The sequence below is a fragment of the Brassica rapa genome, chromosome A06 (genome assembly GCF_000309985.2).
Source record: "Brassica rapa cultivar Chiifu-401-42 chromosome A06, CAAS_Brap_v3.01, whole genome shotgun sequence".
NCBI classification, from domain to species: Eukaryota; Viridiplantae; Streptophyta; class Magnoliopsida; order Brassicales; family Brassicaceae; genus Brassica; species Brassica rapa.
Genome location: NC_024800.2, coordinates 2,345,764 through 2,364,415, shown reverse-complemented (window position 1 = coordinate 2,364,415; position 18,652 = coordinate 2,345,764). Strand labels below are relative to the sequence as shown.

The 18,652-nt window shown below is 38.2% G+C and overlaps 2 protein-coding genes across 2 annotated transcripts; both read left to right on the top strand.

Annotated features, from left to right (window-relative positions):
* The first annotated feature begins 335 nt into the window (after positions 1–335).
* LOC103871413 (phosphatidylinositol 4-kinase alpha 1) lies at positions 336–12,616 on the top strand. The gene is made up of 26 exons (XM_033272575.1): positions 336–1,677; positions 1,829–2,170; positions 2,349–2,495; positions 2,619–2,786; positions 2,903–3,061; positions 3,127–3,254; positions 3,669–3,972; positions 4,119–4,287; positions 4,395–4,612; positions 4,825–4,983; positions 5,651–5,833; positions 6,361–6,888; positions 6,961–7,320; positions 7,600–7,814; positions 8,277–8,457; positions 8,552–8,688; positions 8,784–8,937; positions 9,145–9,411; positions 9,942–10,019; positions 10,112–10,156; positions 10,675–10,847; positions 10,921–11,116; positions 11,297–11,437; positions 11,593–11,801; positions 11,884–12,045; positions 12,127–12,616. The coding sequence occupies exons 1-26, from the start codon at positions 721–723 to the stop codon at positions 12,383–12,385; spliced, it is 6,039 nt and encodes a 2,012-aa protein (XP_033128466.1). The 5' UTR covers positions 336–720; the 3' UTR covers positions 12,386–12,616.
* A 254-nt stretch (positions 12,617–12,870) lies between these two features.
* Positions 12,871–18,627, top strand: LOC103871412 (probable calcium-binding protein CML34). Its single transcript, XM_033272576.1, has one exon. The coding sequence runs from the start codon at positions 14,180–14,182 to the stop codon at positions 14,579–14,581; it is 402 nt and encodes a 133-aa protein (XP_033128467.1). The 5' UTR covers positions 12,871–14,179; the 3' UTR covers positions 14,582–18,627.
* Positions 18,628–18,652: the final 25 nt, after the last annotated feature.

The following is an 18,652-nucleotide window of genomic DNA, read 5'->3' as shown; positions in this document are numbered from 1 at the left end:
CTAAAAACGAAAAACAAATATTAAAAATTAAAAATGTTTTAAATTAATGTGAAATATTTTGTCATAAAAATAGCATCCAATACCTAACTATTTAATCCTAAAGATTAAAAATGTTAAAAGCACATGTAAATAATCAATTAATATCACCAAATGGGGTGTATATGTTAATTTTAATCGACAAAAAGTGGTCGTCTCACTGACTTTTTCGGAGCCCAAATTATGAACATGGGTGCATGTCTCTCTTAACCAAATGCCTCTTACATTTTTTGAAATTTATTCATCCCGTAAAGCTTTAATTTATAAGGCCAGCCATGAAGCTATATCAGCATTGTTCATAAATAAACCGGATCTTAATCCGATTCATGTTTCCGGTATGGTTTATACCGATTCTACCGATTTGTCTCTACGAACACTTTTAGCTGGATTTTACCTATTTACCCCTCTCGGAGATCTTCCACAACGGACAAATCATTACCCCAAGAGCGAGAGAAGAAAAAAAAAAAAAAGGAAGAGACAAAACGAATGACGATGATGACTCAGTCGACGTCACAATGAACCTTCAAACCCCTTCCATGGCTTCCTCCTCCTCATGCAAAGAACAATTGAACCCGCACTCACATTTATGATCTCCGCCGTTCGTGGATCACACGAGATTTCGACTCCGTCTTAAAGGCAGATCCGATCTCGAACCTTTCAGCTAAATTTTTCTGTTTCTTTCCCATGGAGGCATTGACGGAGCTTTGCGACATTATAGCGGAGAATCCGAAGCAATTCTCGGAGAAACTAGCGTGGATATGCGGCCGTTGCCCCCAAACCGAATGGCTCCTCGCCGAATCGCCCAGGGTTTCTCGGAGCCACCTCAACGCCGTGTTAGCCGTGGCGCGGATCATCTCCAAGAACCCCGAATCAACCGACAACCGCGCCAAATCCGCCGTGAATGATTTCCTCAGCGCCGTCCCCGCCTCGTTCCGCCGCTCCTTCTGGCCGCATTCGTTCCCCTCGCAGTCGATCTCTGCGTTCTACTGCGATTTCTTGAGTTACCTTTCGTCCGCGGCGGATCTATCGCCGGATTTCGCCACCGAGGTTGCTAGGTTTACAGGTGAGGTCGTGATTGCCGCCGCGAGCTGCGGCGGCGATGGCAATGGGGATGGTGATCCGTCGATTTCCAAGGCGTTCTTGGTGGCGCTCTCTCAGAATTTTCCGTCGATTCTGCAGTCTGATGGGGATAAGTTGATCACAATGTTGCTTGATCAGTTTGTTGTGAGCCGTGCGCCTCTGAACTCGGCGAACTCTGAAACTTCCTCGGCTCAGAGCTCTCCCGTTAGCACGAATCGTTATCCCTCAGGAAAAACGGAGGAGTCTAGTCCTGGCGACGGGTCCACCGCGTCCTCTAAGAGTTCTTCGTCTGTTGTGGTGAATGGGGGTAGTATCGTGTGGAAGACTGGGGTTGATCAGCTGAGCTTTGGATTTAGTGAAGGTAGTGGAGGCTCTAACCCTGTGTTTAGACAACAAGTGGCTTCTTTTGAGGATGAGTCCATCGAGAGCTTGGAGAAGCAAGAGATTGCCTTTAGGTTGATCACTCATATTTTGGAGAAGGTCAAAGTTGATTCCAAACTTCAGGATCAAGTGCGGTTTATAGCGAAGAGGCAGCTCCAGTCCATGTCTGCGTTTCTGAAGGTAATGCTTTTCTCGTGGTTATAATATTATTCGGCATGTTTTCAAGAGGGATAGTAGTATAGTACTACGGTGGTGCTTACTTTGCGGATCTTGAGTGGAGTATGGATTTCTTAGAAAAGATGATGACTCTGTTTCTGCATTTTGTTTACAGTCAAGAAAACGAGACTGGAACGAACAAGGTCCAGTTCTGAAAACTAGAGTCAATGCGAAGCTCTCTGTTTATCAGGCTGTAGCTAAAATGAAAATCAAGAGCCTGGTGTCTCTGGAAACAGATGGAAAAACTTCTAAAAGGTTGGTCCTGGAGACTCTTGCATTGCTATTAGATGCTGCCGATGCCTGCTTGACATCTGTGTGGCGGAAAATGAAGGCCTGTGAAGAGCTGTTCGGTTCTCTGCTTTCTGGGATTGCAAAGATTGCAGTGGAAAGAGGAGGCCAGCCACTTCGTGTGCTGCTCATCCGACTTAAACCATTGGTACTGGCAGTCTGTGCTCAGGTAAAATTTTGTTTGTACTCAGACGAGCAACATTTTCTACTCTATCGCTGGATCTCTATAGAAGTACAATCGAACACATCATGTCACAAGTTTGGACAGATATTAGTATATTATAGTTCGTTTTCAATTAAATTACTAAACGAAGTTTCTATGTATTTCTAATTGTTTGTTTGAACAGCCTGATCAAGGGGCTTTGCTCGAGAGCGTATTTAAGACTAGTTGTGAGATTATTGAATCTGGCTGGTCCAAGGACCGAGCCCCAGTGGACACCTTCATTATGGGGTTAGCATCAAGTATTCGTGAAAGAAATGATTATGAAGAACAGGTAATTTTTCAACCGTTCTCTTAACGTGGAGAAAATCATTTTACTTCGCCAGCTATTAATCCGCCTTCCTTAGGTTCCCTTTTTATCTTACCTTTCCGCTAAGGCTCATCATTTGGTGTCCAGGTTGATAGAGAAAAGCAAGTGCCTGCTGTACAGCTAAATGTGATACGGCTGCTTGCTGATCTCAATGTTGCTGTGAAGAAGCCCGAAGTAGCAGACATGATATTGCCACTTTTTATTGAAAGCTTGGAAGAGGGTGATGCTTCGGCTCCTAGCTTCTTGCGACTCCAAGTATGGTTCCATTTTCTAGCATGATACCCCATATATGTTACTTTCTCGAAATTTGGCAGTGATATCTTCATCCTTGTTGACATATTTATTTATGCATCTATGCCAATTTTATGCAGCTTCTTGATGCTGTTTCTCGCATAGCAACGTTAGGGTTTGAAAAATCTTACCGCGAGACGGTAGTTTTGATGACCAGAAGTTACTTGAGCAAACTGTCGACTGTAGGATCTGTAGAGAGCAAAACATCAGCACCAGAAGCTACAACTGAGCGTATAGAGGTATTTTACTATGTTTTTTTGATTTTACTATTATACTGATCCTTACAGATCCAATTGTGCTATAGACTCTTCCTGCAGGTTTTCTTACAATTGCCAATGGTCTTGCGGATACAAAATTGCGTTCGGACTATCGCCATCGTTTGCTTTCCTTATGTTCAGATGTAGGCCTGGCTGCCGAATCCAAAAGTGGCGGGTAATTATATCGTCTTAGCTTTGTATAAACATTAGAGTTTTTTTTCACTGTCTATGGTTTAGTTTATCTTTTAACTGCCTAGTCATATAGTAACTAAAAGCTTGAACAACTATTCGCTGTTGAATAAAAAGTATTTTATACATTAGAAAGTCTGCAAACTACGAGAAATCTGCTGGCAACAGCTTTTGCTGGCTACTATGTTCCCAGAAAGGTTTATGTATTGCATGAAGGATGACTGGATGATCAATGTTGTGATCTTGCTGTTAACATTATAGATAAAATAAGCATTTTCCTCTCTACTACAATTGTCCTAAAACTAGAATAATCGGAAAATCATCAGTGGATGCTTTTCCAAAGTTTATTTCTCTCTTCGTAATGACCTGAATATTTATTACGCGCTTCCTTTTCTTCCAGGAGTGGTGTGGATTTTTTAGGGCCTCTTCTTCCTGCGGTGGCGGAAATATGTTCGGATTTTGATCCTACTTTGGATGTGGAACCCTCACTTTTGAAGTTGTTCCGCAATCTTTGGTTCTATATAGCCCTTTTTGGCTTAGCACCTCCTATTTTGAAAGCTCCAACACCCGCTGGGAAGTCAACCTCCAATTCAGCGAATAGTGGGAGCATGAATGCTGCTTTGCAAGCTGTGGGAGGGCCTTACATGTGGAATACAGAGTGGATTATTGCTGTTCAGCGGATTTCTCAAGGCACTCCCCCTCTTGTAAGTCAGTCTAGAAGGTCATCTTCAGAGTTTAATTTATGGTTCACCATATTATAAACCTTCTAAATACTGAGTCTTATATCTCCCAGTAGATACGTACTTGTTCTGAAGTTTAACTGTACCTAATTGAGCATTGCTCTTTGTAGGTTGTCAGTTCTGTAAAATGGCTTGAAGACGAATTGGAACTCAACGCGCTCCATAATCCTGGTAGTCGTCGAGGAAATGGAAATGAGAAAGTAGCTTCAACACAGAGACTTGCTCTTTCAACTGCCTTAGGTGGCCGAGTTGACGTTGCATCAATGAACACCATTTCAGGTAAAACAAACTAGGAGTTATTGTTTAATATCTGCTTGAAGGATTTTGGTTTGGCTATCTTAGATGCTTAGAATTTATTTTTATTTTAATTATTTTAATCCTATTAGGAGTGAAAGCTACCTATTTGCTTGCTGTCGCTTTTTTGGAAATCATACGCTTTATTAGCAACGGGGGTATCCTTAACGGCGACTCAAGTGTATCTGCTTCTAGAAGTGCCTTCAGCTGTGTCTTCGAATATCTGAAAACTCCAAATCTTACTCCTGCTGTTTCCCAGTGTTTGACGGCAATTGTGCATAGATCCTTTGAAACAGCAGTCTCATGGCTGGTACGTAAATACTTGGTCGTACTATTGTAGCTCATTTTTGGCCAAGGGCCGTTTGATGGCAACTCTAGCCCGTTCATTCCTTCTGTCCTTATATATATGCACTTTGTTCATTTTGTCACCAACACCAGTTCTGCTTTTCTGTGTGTTTGCTACATCCTCACATACATTCTAACAGTAAATGAATTTTTCATAAAACTTCCATCTGATTTCAGGAAGATCGAATATCACTTACTGGAAAAGATGCTCGTAATAGAGAACTGACAACGTATGCACATGCTTGTTTCCTCATAAAGAGTATGTCACAGAGAGATGAACACGTTAGAAATATCTCTGTGAACTTGTTGACTCAGTTACGGGACAAGTTTCCTCAGGTAAATGGATATACACTCTCGTTCAAAAGATTATATGTAGTTTCACCATGTTTGTAAAAAAACGAGCCGATATATTGCTTATATATGATGAATATACTACACTGATAGAAGTATGGAGAAGTAGAGTTATATTTAGCCATGATAGTATTTTCAAGGCGACTTAGGCAATAATTAATATTATCAAATTCTAATAATTATAGTTTACATTTAGCTTTGCATTGAACAATTGCAGATTGAAGTGTTTTTCTTCCTACTGGCCTGCAATAATTTCATGGGTTACCCATTGCAGACTTTTTTCCTATCTTTTGCTGAATCTAGTTTTTCTCTTTCTATTGATCTCTAACAAATATCAATTTTCTCATATATAATTCCGTTAGATACTAGTGGTGTAGTCTGTTTGTTTTATTGGATTTCTAAATATGTTGTGTTTGCTGTTTCACGTCTACTATAGACATTTTTCACGGTTTTACTCTCTTTTTTTCTGCATATTTCCTCTCTGTTGTACATCTAGTAATTTACTCTCCTCCTTCTCTTTACTGGTGTCTGTCTTATATCACTGCCTTTGGTACTGTCTACTAAGTTTCGGTGTTTGCCTTTTGCCTTCTCCAACTGTTCTTTTGGAAATTATCCACTGCTTTGTTGATCGTCTGACAATGAGAAAATACAGGTCCTCTGGCATTCGTCGTGTCTGGATAGTTTGCTGTTTTCTGTTCATGACAATACATCTTCAACAGTTGTCAATGATCCTGCTTGGACTGCTGCTGTTCGATCTTTATACCAGAAAGTTGTTCGAGAATGGATCATAATATCGCTTTCATATGCTCCATGTACCAGTCAGGGTTTGCTTCAGGTTTCCTTCTGTTTACCAATTCATATTATCGTATATATTCACATTCACATTCACATTTCCTTATTTTGAGATTTCTGTTACGCCAATTCAATCTGTTAATTTGACATTTTAAACAGAACTTACTGTGGAGATATAATTCCTGTCTGTTCTGTTGCAGTGCCATGTTTTCCTTCCATCTACTTTGTTTAACGAACTTCTTTTTAGTTGTAGACTTCCCTATTTTCTTGAAATGATTCAAGAAGGTGGGATTCATTCAGTTTTTCTCTCCCTTAATAATTACTGTTTCAGTGTTTATGGTATTGGTTGCGTGTTCCTTTTCAGATATATGAGTCTGTTTTTGGTGCACAAACGAACTATGAATTGCTTTAGACATAGGGGCTTAAGTTGTTGTTTTCATGGATTCTTTTTGTATATATTCTCATGGCTGGGGTTTTTTTCGTGGGTTCTGCTTAAGTTAAATTGTTTTTGCTTCCTCTGAGTTACAATAGGGTTTCACGGTCCTCTCTTGTTTTTAATATCCACCACAGGATAAGCTGTGTAAGGCAAACACATGGCAGCGAGCACAAACTACCACGGATGTGGTTTCTCTTCTATCTGAGATAAAGATTGGAACTGGGAAAAATGAAATTTGGTCAGGGATAAGAACTGCAAATATTCCAGCGGTGATGGCAGCAGCAGCTGCAGCATCAGGGGCAAACTTAAAAGTTTCTGAATCCTTTAACTTGGAGGTGCTTGGTACTGGTGTAGTCAGTGCAACAGTAAAGTGCAACCATGCTGGGGAAATTGCTGGCATGCGAAGGTTGTACAACAGTATTGGTGGATTTCAATCTGGCTCAGCGCCTAGTGGTTTTGGTGGTGGCCTTCAAAGATTAATATCTGGGGCATTTTCCCAGGCACCACAACCAGAGGATGACTCATTTAATGAGATGTTGATAGCGCGATTTGTGCGTCTCCTTCAGCAATTTGTTAATACTGCTGAAAAAGGTGGAGAGGTGGATAAGACACAATTCCGAGAAACTTGTTCTCAAGCAACTGCACTACTTCTGTCAAACCTGGTAAGGTTTTCTAACCAAGAGCAGATGAATTGACGAGCACATGTATTCTAATTTCTCCTCTTGTTGCATCAGGGTGCTGAGTCAAAAACGAATGTGGAAGGCTTTTCTCAGTTACTGCGTCTCCTTTGTTGGTGTCCTGCATATATATCTACTCCAGATGCTATGGAAACTGGAATTTTTATTTGGACCTGGTTGGTTTCTGCTGCTCCTCAACTTGTATCTCTAGTCCTTGCCGAGCTTGTAGATGCATGGATATGGACAATTGATACAAAGCGAGGGCTCTTTGCGTCTGATGTGCGATACTCTGGCCCAGCTGCAAAATTAAGACCCCATCTTGCCCCTGGGGAGCCAGAAGGATCACCGGAAAGTGATCCAGTTGACCAAATAGTCGCTCACAGACTGTGGCTTGGATTTTTAATTGATCGTTTTGAGGTTAGGATTTATCTCTCTACTTTTTTCTTTTACAGACGGAACTCATGTAGGTGGATCACCTCAATTCTTATTAGTCGTTGGTTAAGAAGATCTAGAGTATTATTAGTGGTGATAATTTTATAAAACTAGTTGAATCAATTATCACTTTTCTGCGAACGTCCGTAGGCGACAAAGTTGTGGTCTTGGAGAAATTTTGTTTCACTTGGGTATTTGCTTACTAACCACTAAGTAAGCAAATAATTATTTATGTGAGTTTCTTATCACAAAATGCTTCTCTAGGTTGTTCGACATAATAGCACGGAGCAACTCTTGCTGCTAGGTCGAATGTTACAACGGAGTACAGACCTTGACTGGTGCTTTACTCGCCACCCTGCAGCTGCTGGTACCTTTTTTTCTTTGATGCTCCTTGGACTGAAGTTCTGCTCATGCCAAACACAAGGCAATATGCAGAAATTTAGATCTGGACTCCAGCTATTGGAAGATCGAATTTACAGGTCAGTTTTTGCTAATTCGCAGTTTTTTTCTTTGTAAGATGAGCCATTGTTTTTTGTTGCACCATACATTTTGTTATTCTTTCTTTTTTGGAGGTCTCCCATCCTGCGTCTATGATCTGGCGTCACATATTTGATTTTTTTTCTACTTTCTTTGCTGGACTGTATATTAATGTTCATAGGCTCTCTTACTGTTTTGTCCGCCTTAGGATTTAAATTGAATTGCCATTGCACATTGCATTGAACTGTATGGCCTAGTGTCTGCTATTTTAATAGATATATCATAGATTGAGAGAAAACTGAAAGTAGCTACATTTTAGGCCTTATGTTAATCCGCCATTTAATATGGCATGTCCCGGTGTTTCAAATGGCTTAATGCTTAGGCCAATTTTATTATCTCTGATATACCTTTGTTCTATGTTCGTGCACGTCAATAAGAAACTATGTCTTTTCTACTTGTTCCAGGACTTCCTTAGGCTGGTTTGCTCATCAACCAGAGTGGTATGATGTAAATATTCCGAATTTTTGTCAAAGCGAGGCTCTATCTGTTTCAGTTTTTGTTCACTTTTTATCAAACGAGCTATTGGATTTAAGTCAATCCGATTCCAAAGGAAAACCTCGTGAAATAGGGAACTTGATTGACGTGGTATAGTAACCATCTGCAAACTTTTTTTCTACTTTCTCGGAGTAACATAGTTTGACTGCAAAATATGATATTTACTTTGGCTGCATGTCTACAGACCGATCAGTATCATCCCGTCTGGGGTGAGATGGACAACTACACTGTGGGAAAAGAAAAGAGGAGGCAGTTGCTCCTAATGCTCTGCCAGCATGAAGCTGACAGGCTTGACGTATGGGCGCAACCTATTAGTTCAAAGTAAAACTTGGTTTCCTTTTATGACGCTTTCACTTCTCATTAGTTCTCTTTGACGTAAATGATATTCATTCTTCCAATTGGCAACGTATGTACAGGGACAGTCCATATTCGCGGCTGAAAATAAGCTCCGAAAAATGGACCGAACATGCTAAAACCGCCTTTTCAGTGGACCCTCGCATTGCTTTATCTCTTGCTTCAAGATTTCCGGCAAATGCTGGTGTGAAATCCGAAGTCACTCAGCTTGTTCAGGTATAAAACAGATGCTACTCCTCTAAGACTGTAGAAAGACAGACCTCTTACGATTTTATAGTTTAAGTGGGGTATACTGTATCTTTGGTTTTAAGTTTACAAAATCAGCAGGCATGATGCAACTGGAAAAAGTTTGGCCATGATACTTTTACTTTGTATTGATCGTCTGATGTTTATGAGCTTTCTCACTGAGACTCTTTCATGCAGACACATATTGTAGATCTTCGTACAATTCCCCAGGCATTGCCGTACTTTGTAACACCCAAAAATGTTGAAGAGGACTCAGCGCTGTTGCAGCAGCTACCACACTGGGCTGCTTGTTCAATCACACAGGCTCTTGAGTTCCTCACTCCTGCTTATAAAGGCCATCCACGTGTCATGGCATATGTACTAAGAGTTTTGGAGTCCTATCCTCCTGACCGAGTTACTTTCTTCATGCCCCAGTTGGTGCAGTCTCTACGCTATGATGAAGGGGTACGTCTTATCTAATATGCATAGTCTCTATAAGCAGTTTGGGGTCTAAGCTATTTCAAGTATATCATTCGTCATGTGCTCGTTAGATTTGAATTATATCATTCTGCTTGTGCTCACTATATATATTGTCGCTCATCTTAATACGTGAAGTTTTATCATATTGCTTTTTCAGTGCTGTCGTTGAAGTGTTTTATAGTCTCAAAAATAGAATTCTGCATTTGGTGTACTGCAGCATTTCCCAGAATTTATCCAACCATGGTGTGAAAAAGAAACTACGAGCCCAGGAACCTTTGTTTTGTTGGTCTTTTATCTAAAACTATTATTTAAAAAAGTAGAATTGGATTATCAACCTCGCATTTTCAAAACCATGTCTATTTTTTTGTTATTAGGCCTTTGATTGCTCACGGTTTTTCTTGTCACAGTATCCTCAAACTCTACAGAAATTATACTTCTAGGGAAGCTGGATATTACGTCTTTCCTTTTTTCCTGCATTTAAGATGTTTAATGTTTTGATTTCTTTTTGAATGCAGAGGTTGGTGGAAGGGTATCTTCTTAGAGCTACCCAAAGAAGCGACATATTTGCCCATATTCTCATTTGGCATTTGCAGGTAAATTTAACTTAGTGGACTTTGCAAGATCTTAGTTTTGCTTGTAACCTATGTGGAGATTTGTTAATTTCAAATATCTCTTATAATGCCAGGGTGAGTCTGTTCAGGAAACACCGAAGGAGGGCGCTATCGATAAGGTTTGCCCATTATTATAATTTTCTGCTTATATTTCGTTGGTCTTAGTTTATGTAGAGTCAGCATCTTACTCCTGTTTGGCTAGTATGTTATCTATGTTACATACTGCTATGTAGCTTAACGATCTTTCACAATATTAAATAGCATTGTCATCTAGTACTATCTACTGGCCCTAATTGTGAATATCCCGAGTTCCAAACTGGTCTCCTGTAGAAAACATCTGCAAAGTCTTCTGGGGTAGGTTATTCTTCACATGTTATACGAGGCTGAAAGCATTCTTGATTTGACATGTTGATCGCTAGTTCTAGTTACATAATTCCAAGAGTGAAAATGAGTTTCATAACTGCTTATAGTTCTGTATTAGCATGAATTTTTCATTGGAAAGTATTATTTGGACAAAAGATTTTGTGAGAAAGTGATTAGTTTGTTTAGATAGAGATGGAGTAGAACTTTGTTGTATAGCTGTGGAGTGGTCGGCTGTAATAATCCGGGCTCACCTGTTGTTTCTGTAATATTTCAGAATGCATCATTCCAAGAAATTTTGCCACAAGTTCGGCAGCATATCATTGATGGTTTCAGTCCCAGTGCCTTGGACATGTTCACTAGAGAGTTCGACTTCTTTGACAAAGTTACATCGATTTCCGGGGTGCTATTTCCCCTTCCAAAAGAAGAGCGCAGAGCCGGTATCAGGAGGTATGAGTTTATCTTTCATGGTATGGGTGGGTATGTTGGATGCAAGGTTAATCTAACACTTTATTTATGGCAGGGAGTTAGAGAAAATTGAAATGCAGGGAGATGACCTCTATTTGCCAACTGCTCCTAGTAAGCTTGTTAGGGGTATCCGTGTAGACAGTGGAATACCCTTACAATCAGCTGCCAAAGTCCCTATTATGATAACTTTCAACGTTATTGATCGTGATGGTGACCATAATGATGTGAAACCACAGGCTTGCATTTTCAAGGTAAGCCTTGGTATGATTTTCATACAATTTGTAGGGTTTCTAGGTCCACATGAAAGCTATTCTACTGTGATATCTTTCATAATTCTAATAGTATTTGCCAATACCCCCAAAAAAAAAATCAGTCATGCGCTCCCCCACTAGTTGGTATTTACTCTGAGTCTGATTTGCTCTTGTATTCAGGTCGGAGATGATTGCCGACAAGATGTTCTTGCCCTTCAAGTGATATCTCTTCTTAGAGATATATTTCAAGCGGTTGGTCTTAATCTTTATCTTTTTCCATATGGAGTACTCCCAACTGGTGACGAGAGGGGAATCATTGAGGTAAACTCGGTCTAAAATGTGTTAATCTTGAGCTTATTTCTCTTATTGCTCGTTAGAATAGATTTTGGTTGTATAAGAATTTCATGCATCAGATAAGGTTCATACGGGTTTCTTTCTAATGGAACTTCCATCTCTTTTCTTTACTTTGATTACAGGTTGTGCCTAATACACGAAGCAGAAGTCAAATGGGTGAAACAACTGACGGGGGTTTGTATGAAATTTTTCAACAAGACTATGGACCCGTGGGCTCAGCCACCTTTGAAACAGCAAGAGAGAACTTCCTCATCAGCAGTGCCGGTTATGCTGTGGCTAGTCTTTTGCTCCAACCCAAAGACAGACACAACGGAAATCTTCTTTTTGATGAGTATGCTTCCTAACTCTCTCTGGACAATATTATTTATTTGTGCAATTTCTTGAAAATAACACCATGTGTTACGGTAATGCAGCGTGGGAAGACTTGTCCACATCGACTTTGGTTTCATATTGGAAACTTCACCTGGTGGAAACATGCGGTTCGAGAGTGCTCACTTCAAACTGAGCCACGAAATGACTCAGTTGCTAGATCCATCAGGTGTTATGAAAAGCAAAACATGGCATCAATTTGTGAGGTAGATATCTTAAAAACTTTCTGAGATCTTTTCTTTTTGTTGTCAGAGAGATAATCTTATTGTCTTTTCTGCATTAAAAAGCTTGTGCGTCAAAGGATACTTGGCTGCTCGCCGGTACATGGACGGAATCATAAGCACGGTGCAAATGATGCTAGACAGTGGATTGCCTTGCTTTAGCAGAGGAGATCCAATTGGTAACCTAAGGAAAAGATTTCACCCAGAGATGAGCGAACGTGAAGCTGCACACTTCATGATTCATGTGTGTACAGATGCGTATAACAAGTGGACTACTGCTGGCTACGACTTGATTCAGTATCTGCAACAAGGCATCGAGAAGTAAACCAACAAAAAAAAGAAGAGGAAGAGGAATTCGATTATCGTAAACCAGAGTTGCCATTCACAAAAGACAAGGTAGAGTGTTGTGTGACGAGTTTAAGATAACGTAAGGTGCAAGCTATTAATGTATTTGATTCATTGATGATAGAACTGATCCACGTATATCATATTATCCTGTTGACATCAGAACCTACTTTATTATTTTACTAACCAGACGATCTCCAGCATCAGAAAATGATTCTAGAAACATGTGGTAAAACGCTATTCTACTCTAACCATAGTTGCCACGAACGAGAATCCTCGCCCAGCTCTATCCCTATTCTGTCGGTTCCCCTTAGAGTTTCTTTTGTTCAAACCTCGAGACAGTTTCATTTCGATTCCAGACTCTCTTACGAAGACTATAGAGTACTTGAAGTCAGAGCTCAAACTTTCATTATCCTCAAGCACTTCGAAATGACTATTTAGTTGCTCAGTTTCATGGAACCAAGCCCTCAATCAACAACAATGATTTTTTCTTGGATCGTACATCACAATCTTGAATACAAACGGGAAACTTTACCTCTCTAGTCCATATTGACCTTGAAAACAATAAAAGTCGATCAACTCTACATTTGTCATGCAAAGCAAAAAACGAAGAGCAACAAAAATTTGCGTGGTGGGTTTACATATACAACTGGATTATTCCATCTAATAAAAGAAACAAATTTTACCTCAATTCTCCAAGATTCAAACGTAGGCATGATAACCAGTCAGTCGATCGTCCACAAAGTTTTAAATGGCCCATGTAAATATCCATAAATCCAAAAAGATTGCAAGAAAGAAAAGAGACGTGTATGTACCTTCTTTCCCTTTTCATTGTTAAAAGATAAGTTTTAGAGACATGCATGCACTCACTTATTACGCTCTACAAAGAAGGACGTGACGCGAGAGCCAAACGCATATGGATGTTAAATGATTTCTCCTTGTAGACATTTGAATCCTCTTAAGCTCCATATTCTTATTTCTTGTTTTACATCACTGAATACGTAAGCACTAAAACCGAGTGTTCTCCAATTTATTTCTTAAATAAGTGTATACAATTCGTTGATTACGTTACTAATACTTTTCTTTCTCGTCGAAGTAGCAATACTTGAATCCAATGGTACTGATTTTTCATTAATTTAAAAAAACAATTCGTTAATATATCTTCAATTTTTGAGAAAAAAAAAAGGATTTGTTAGCACGATGAGTCAGCGGTGGTCAACGTGTACCCAAATATAGGATAAGTATGACACACGTATTTAGATTTATCTGGAAGTTATGTTTTATATAACATTTTTTTGTAAATTATCATAATTAGAATGTATTGATTTGGTATTTTGTTTTTTCTACATTTGCTTATTATTCTCCTAATATTGAAGATTTAATTTTGATAGTTTAAATGGAAACTTGACATTTGCAGAAGCGAATCCATCAACTTTGGAAAAAAATCTTAATATAAAATTTGTTTTCTAACCTTGAAATATAATTTCTTTTTTTATAATAATATTTAAAGGTTAATACTGTTAAAATTAGCTTAGCTTTGCACTATGTTATTATGAAAAAAATCCATTTGTAGGATAATATCTACATATATATTTTCTAAATATTTCCTAGTTTTTTTTTTCATTTTCATTTTTATTAAACATTCACTGGAACTATCAATCTTTACAGGGTCTTTTTGTTTAGGGTTGTCAAGACTATATATACCAGACCATAGTGTGTCAAGATTCACACACTCATAAACAAAAGAAAATTCTAAAACAAATATAATAAGAAAATGTCTGCAAAACAGATCCTCCAAAAGTTCGACAAGAACAACGACGGCAAGCTCTCACTGGAGGAGTTCCGTGAAGCGGCTCTTGCTTTCTCTAAGAACATTCCTGATGAAGAAATCACAAATATGTTCAAGGAATTTGACGTGGATGGTGACGGTGAGCTTGACGCTGACGAGTTTACTTTGTGCATTAATAACATGTTGAAGGAAGCTTTTGATTTTTGTGATACTGATGGTGCCGGAAAGGTAACAGCAAGTGAGTTCCATGCGGCCATGACTGGGCTTGGGGAGGACTTCACAGAAGAAAAATGTGCAGAGATGGTTCAAGCCGTGGATGCAGATGGTGATGGTTATGTGAGCTTTGAGGAATTTATGGCTATGATCATTGGCGAGTTTAAGAAATGAGGGATGAATGGTCTGCTTGCTTAGCTATGTTTGCTTATCCTTATTTATGTGTATTGTCATCGGTTTAGAGATTTCTCGACCGTGTCTTGTCTTTAAAAATAATTTCAAGTTCATGCTGTTAAATACTGCACTTGCCAAATGTCATGTGGGTCTTTAGCAATGATTATTGAAATCTAAAATAATTTTTGTTTAAGAATGCCCTTTTTTAAACATTAAATCAACTGACGAAAATGTTTATATACAAGCCTAAAAATATGTTTATGTACAAAGTCTAAAAATTGCGATCCATTAGCTTGTGCTCGGTGTAATATAAGAGCATCTCCGAGATATTTTGTAACTGGTATAAGAACATTTTACAAGACATTATATCAGAAACCTCAAGGAGCCCCTTTGTTTCGAGTGAGATTGATCTCCGACAATGTTTTGATTGTTCGTAAAATAGTTTACAATCTCCGGATAAATGATATAGTATCTGATGGTTTTATGGAGGTTAAGACAGACATGTCCAAAGTCTATGACCGGATGGAATGAGATTTCTTGGAGATACTACTGGAAAAATGGGATTTAATCGTGTTTGGATTAGATGGATCATATCTTGCCTGAGCTCAATGTCATTTTCGGTCCTCATGAATGGGAACTCGCATTCATCAAACCCGAGTGTGGTATTAGACAAGGTGATCCTCTCTCGCCATTCTTTTTTTGTCTTGTACGCAGAAGCTTTAGTAAGTTGCCTTAATGTCGATGAATCATCGGGTTCCCGTCATGGTATCAAGTTGGCTATCTCGGGCCTTCTGTCCACCAGCTCCGCTTTTAAGACGACATTCTCATGATGCGTATCTTATATCTCAAACGTTATAGCGAGGTTTCTGGTCAGGTCATCAATCTCCTAAAACATCCGGTAATGTTTGATGCAAACGTGCCAAAAAATACAAAGGAAGGGATTAAACATGTCCTTGGAATAAAAGCAAAGGGTGGTGAAAGCTTATACCTCGGTCCCCCCTAGTGTTTTAGTGGATCAAAGAGGAAGCTACTGAGTTTTATCTGAAAAAGTTTCAGAGAAAGCTCCAAGGCAGGTTTTCTATCTCAGAGAGGTAAATAAATTCCTTTCAAATCAGTGACTTTTGCGCTTCTAGTGTTTGTAAATTCGTGTCTTAAGCTCCCTAAAGATGTGTGCGCCAAGCTTACTAGCGCGATGATTAAGTTTTGGTGCAACAATGTCGACAAGGCGAAAGAGATCCCTTGAGTAGCCTGAAAAAACTATGCAAGTCCAAATATGTGGGAAGTTTTCCATGACATCAAATTCTTCTATCAAACTTTACTTGGTAAACAAGCTTGGCGTATTTGGGACAATCTAGAATCTTTGATGGATGATGTACTTAAACACTAATACTTAGTCAACTGTTCTTTCATGGACTGTTGTTTAAGTATATGCCGTTCCTATGTGTGGCATAGTATCCTCCATAGTCGTGAACTAATAAAATAAGTATTGGTGTAAAGGAAGAAAATACGAAGGTCTGGTTAGATAATCGTGACACTATCCCTCACACAACACATTATTAGCATGATGCCAATGTGGACATGAATCTTGAGGTTGCTGATCTCATTGATGATCCATCTCATTCATGGAACATGGACTGTATTAGACATATGATCATTAGTGAGGAAGATGTCATCTTAGTGATAATACAGTAATCTCCCCTTCGCGTGAGGACTCTTTTGTTTGGGGTTTCGCAAGCTTTGAAAGCTACACAACGAGGAGTGGACATAAGCTAGTAAAAATTGTGAATGACCTTCGCTTCCCCCCAACCAAATCAGCTTCATCCCTTGCAGAAACAGCTTTGTGATTGTTTATTGAAATTGAAAATCCCTCTTACGATAAAAACACTTTATGTGGAGGGCACTCTAGATGCGTTAGCAGTCAGGGCAAGGCTGTCGTTGAGGGGCATTGTGACTGATACCTACTGCCCAATGTATGGTTCCAGTCAGGAAACTATATTTCATGTTCTCTTTCATTGCAGAGTGGCTCGAGATATGTGGGCGAGATAATCATTTCCACTTCATCTAGCCGATTTTTCCATAAACTCATTCTTCCTCAACTACCATCATTTACTCGCATGCAGCAAGAAGCATGATATGCATGAGAGGCTCTCCATGGATCCTTTGAAAATTTTGGAAAACTCGAAATGCAATTCTACTTTGAGAAGACTCGATCTGACACTGAATCAATCTTTTTTCTTTTTTTGGTAAAAGACACTGAATAATCTTCTCTAAGGCTTCAGAAGAATTTAGGTTGTATATGCATAATGGAGAAAACTGTTTGAAGAACCATGCATCAATGACAGTACACCTCCATTATTAATCACATTTAAAGCAGTCGCCAACGTCATCCATAATATACAAACAGTCAACCTGCTATATCGGAGGGTGAAACATACATTATTAGGGTTTAAATGTTTTTTTTATAAAATCAATTTTATTACTTTAGCTTGAGTGTATGTGATCAACAATGTAAATATTGCGGTACATAGAAATTAAATTGAAAATCTACTCCATCTTGTAAGCGCTTTGCCAGACAGTCTGTTACTTTGTTTGCACTCCTCTTCGTCCATTAGGGTTTAAATGTTATATCCTAAATTTTCCATCACAAATGGTATATTCTTAAGATTGATTAGAAAAATAGATATTGCACAAATTGATCCAATAATCTATTTTTAATTTATTTTGTTCCCTTTTATAAATAATAAATCGGAACTTTATGTCACACTAAATTAGATATGCATATACACATATAAAATAATTATTCAGAAATGATAACATATGAATGTATATTTTTATTTTATATTAAAACATAAATATGTTGGATTATCTAAAATTATATATTTTAAAAATCTCAGTTAATTAAATATTGAAAACCTTAGAATAATTTTTTGTATGAATATGAGGATTTTATTGGGCATGATGAAACTATTAGGCTTACAAATATCTAATTTTAAAGTTATTGAATATTTTCAAATCTAGGTTAGAAGTTATTGTGAATGATTATTTGATTTTGTTTGATTTATGTGGTGACCGGTTCACTTTCACTATGTAATTTTCCACATGTATCAATTTTTTACTAACTTTTTTTTAATGGTTTTTACTAATTTTATATTATTGTTAATCCACTAAGCATGAAAACCGTAGATACTAAGAATTTTATACATGAACTACAATCATTTAATTTTTCATTTTTTTCAAAACAAAAAATAAAAATTTTGACTTCAACTTTTTAGAAATGAATTAAAAAAATTCTTAAGAAAAATACAATACAAATATACTTTTTCTAAAAATTAAATAATTTTGGAACTTAACTCAAGATAAATCATAATCGTCTAAATAGATCAATACAATTACATGAATCTAAATAGATAATTTTTTTGAATCTTATAAGTAAATGAGTTCAAACGGTCGTAAATGTGTTGGCGAAAAATGAGACTGATTTAAATAAGGTGAATCTACCAATTTAAGATTCTTAACAAATCATGTGACGGAATTTTTATTAGATTTTTACAATGTAAAATGTTCCGGGCTTTAAAAATCTAGTTTAGATTATAAGCATTGTTGTACGACACTGCACAAACAAAAAAAAGCAATTTTGTATGACAATATGGATCTTCTTATTAGATAGTAAATATCGTTAGAGGTAAATCACCCGAGCTTAGTACAAGATCGCCAGGATAATTCGGGCATATCCTCGATCCTGCGTTGGCAAAAGCCCTGTCCTAGCTTTGTGAAGTACCTCCTGGATAAGAGAAGCCGAGAATAGTGGTGCCTCTTGGATCCTGGAGAACAATGTAGGACAGACTCTAGGGGATAGCCGTCGATCTTACTCTTCTATCCATACACGGGTACCCTGGCTTTAACCTTCATGTTCTGTTTCTGCTACAATACGCTGTTTTTATAAGCCTCGGCTTATTCCATTTTTTAAAAACTGAAGGCACTAAGCGTTAAAAAAAAGAAGTTAGTAAACATCGTAAGACTTCACAAAACGGAAGTGAATGTATGAACAGTTGACCTTTTTATCTTCCCAAT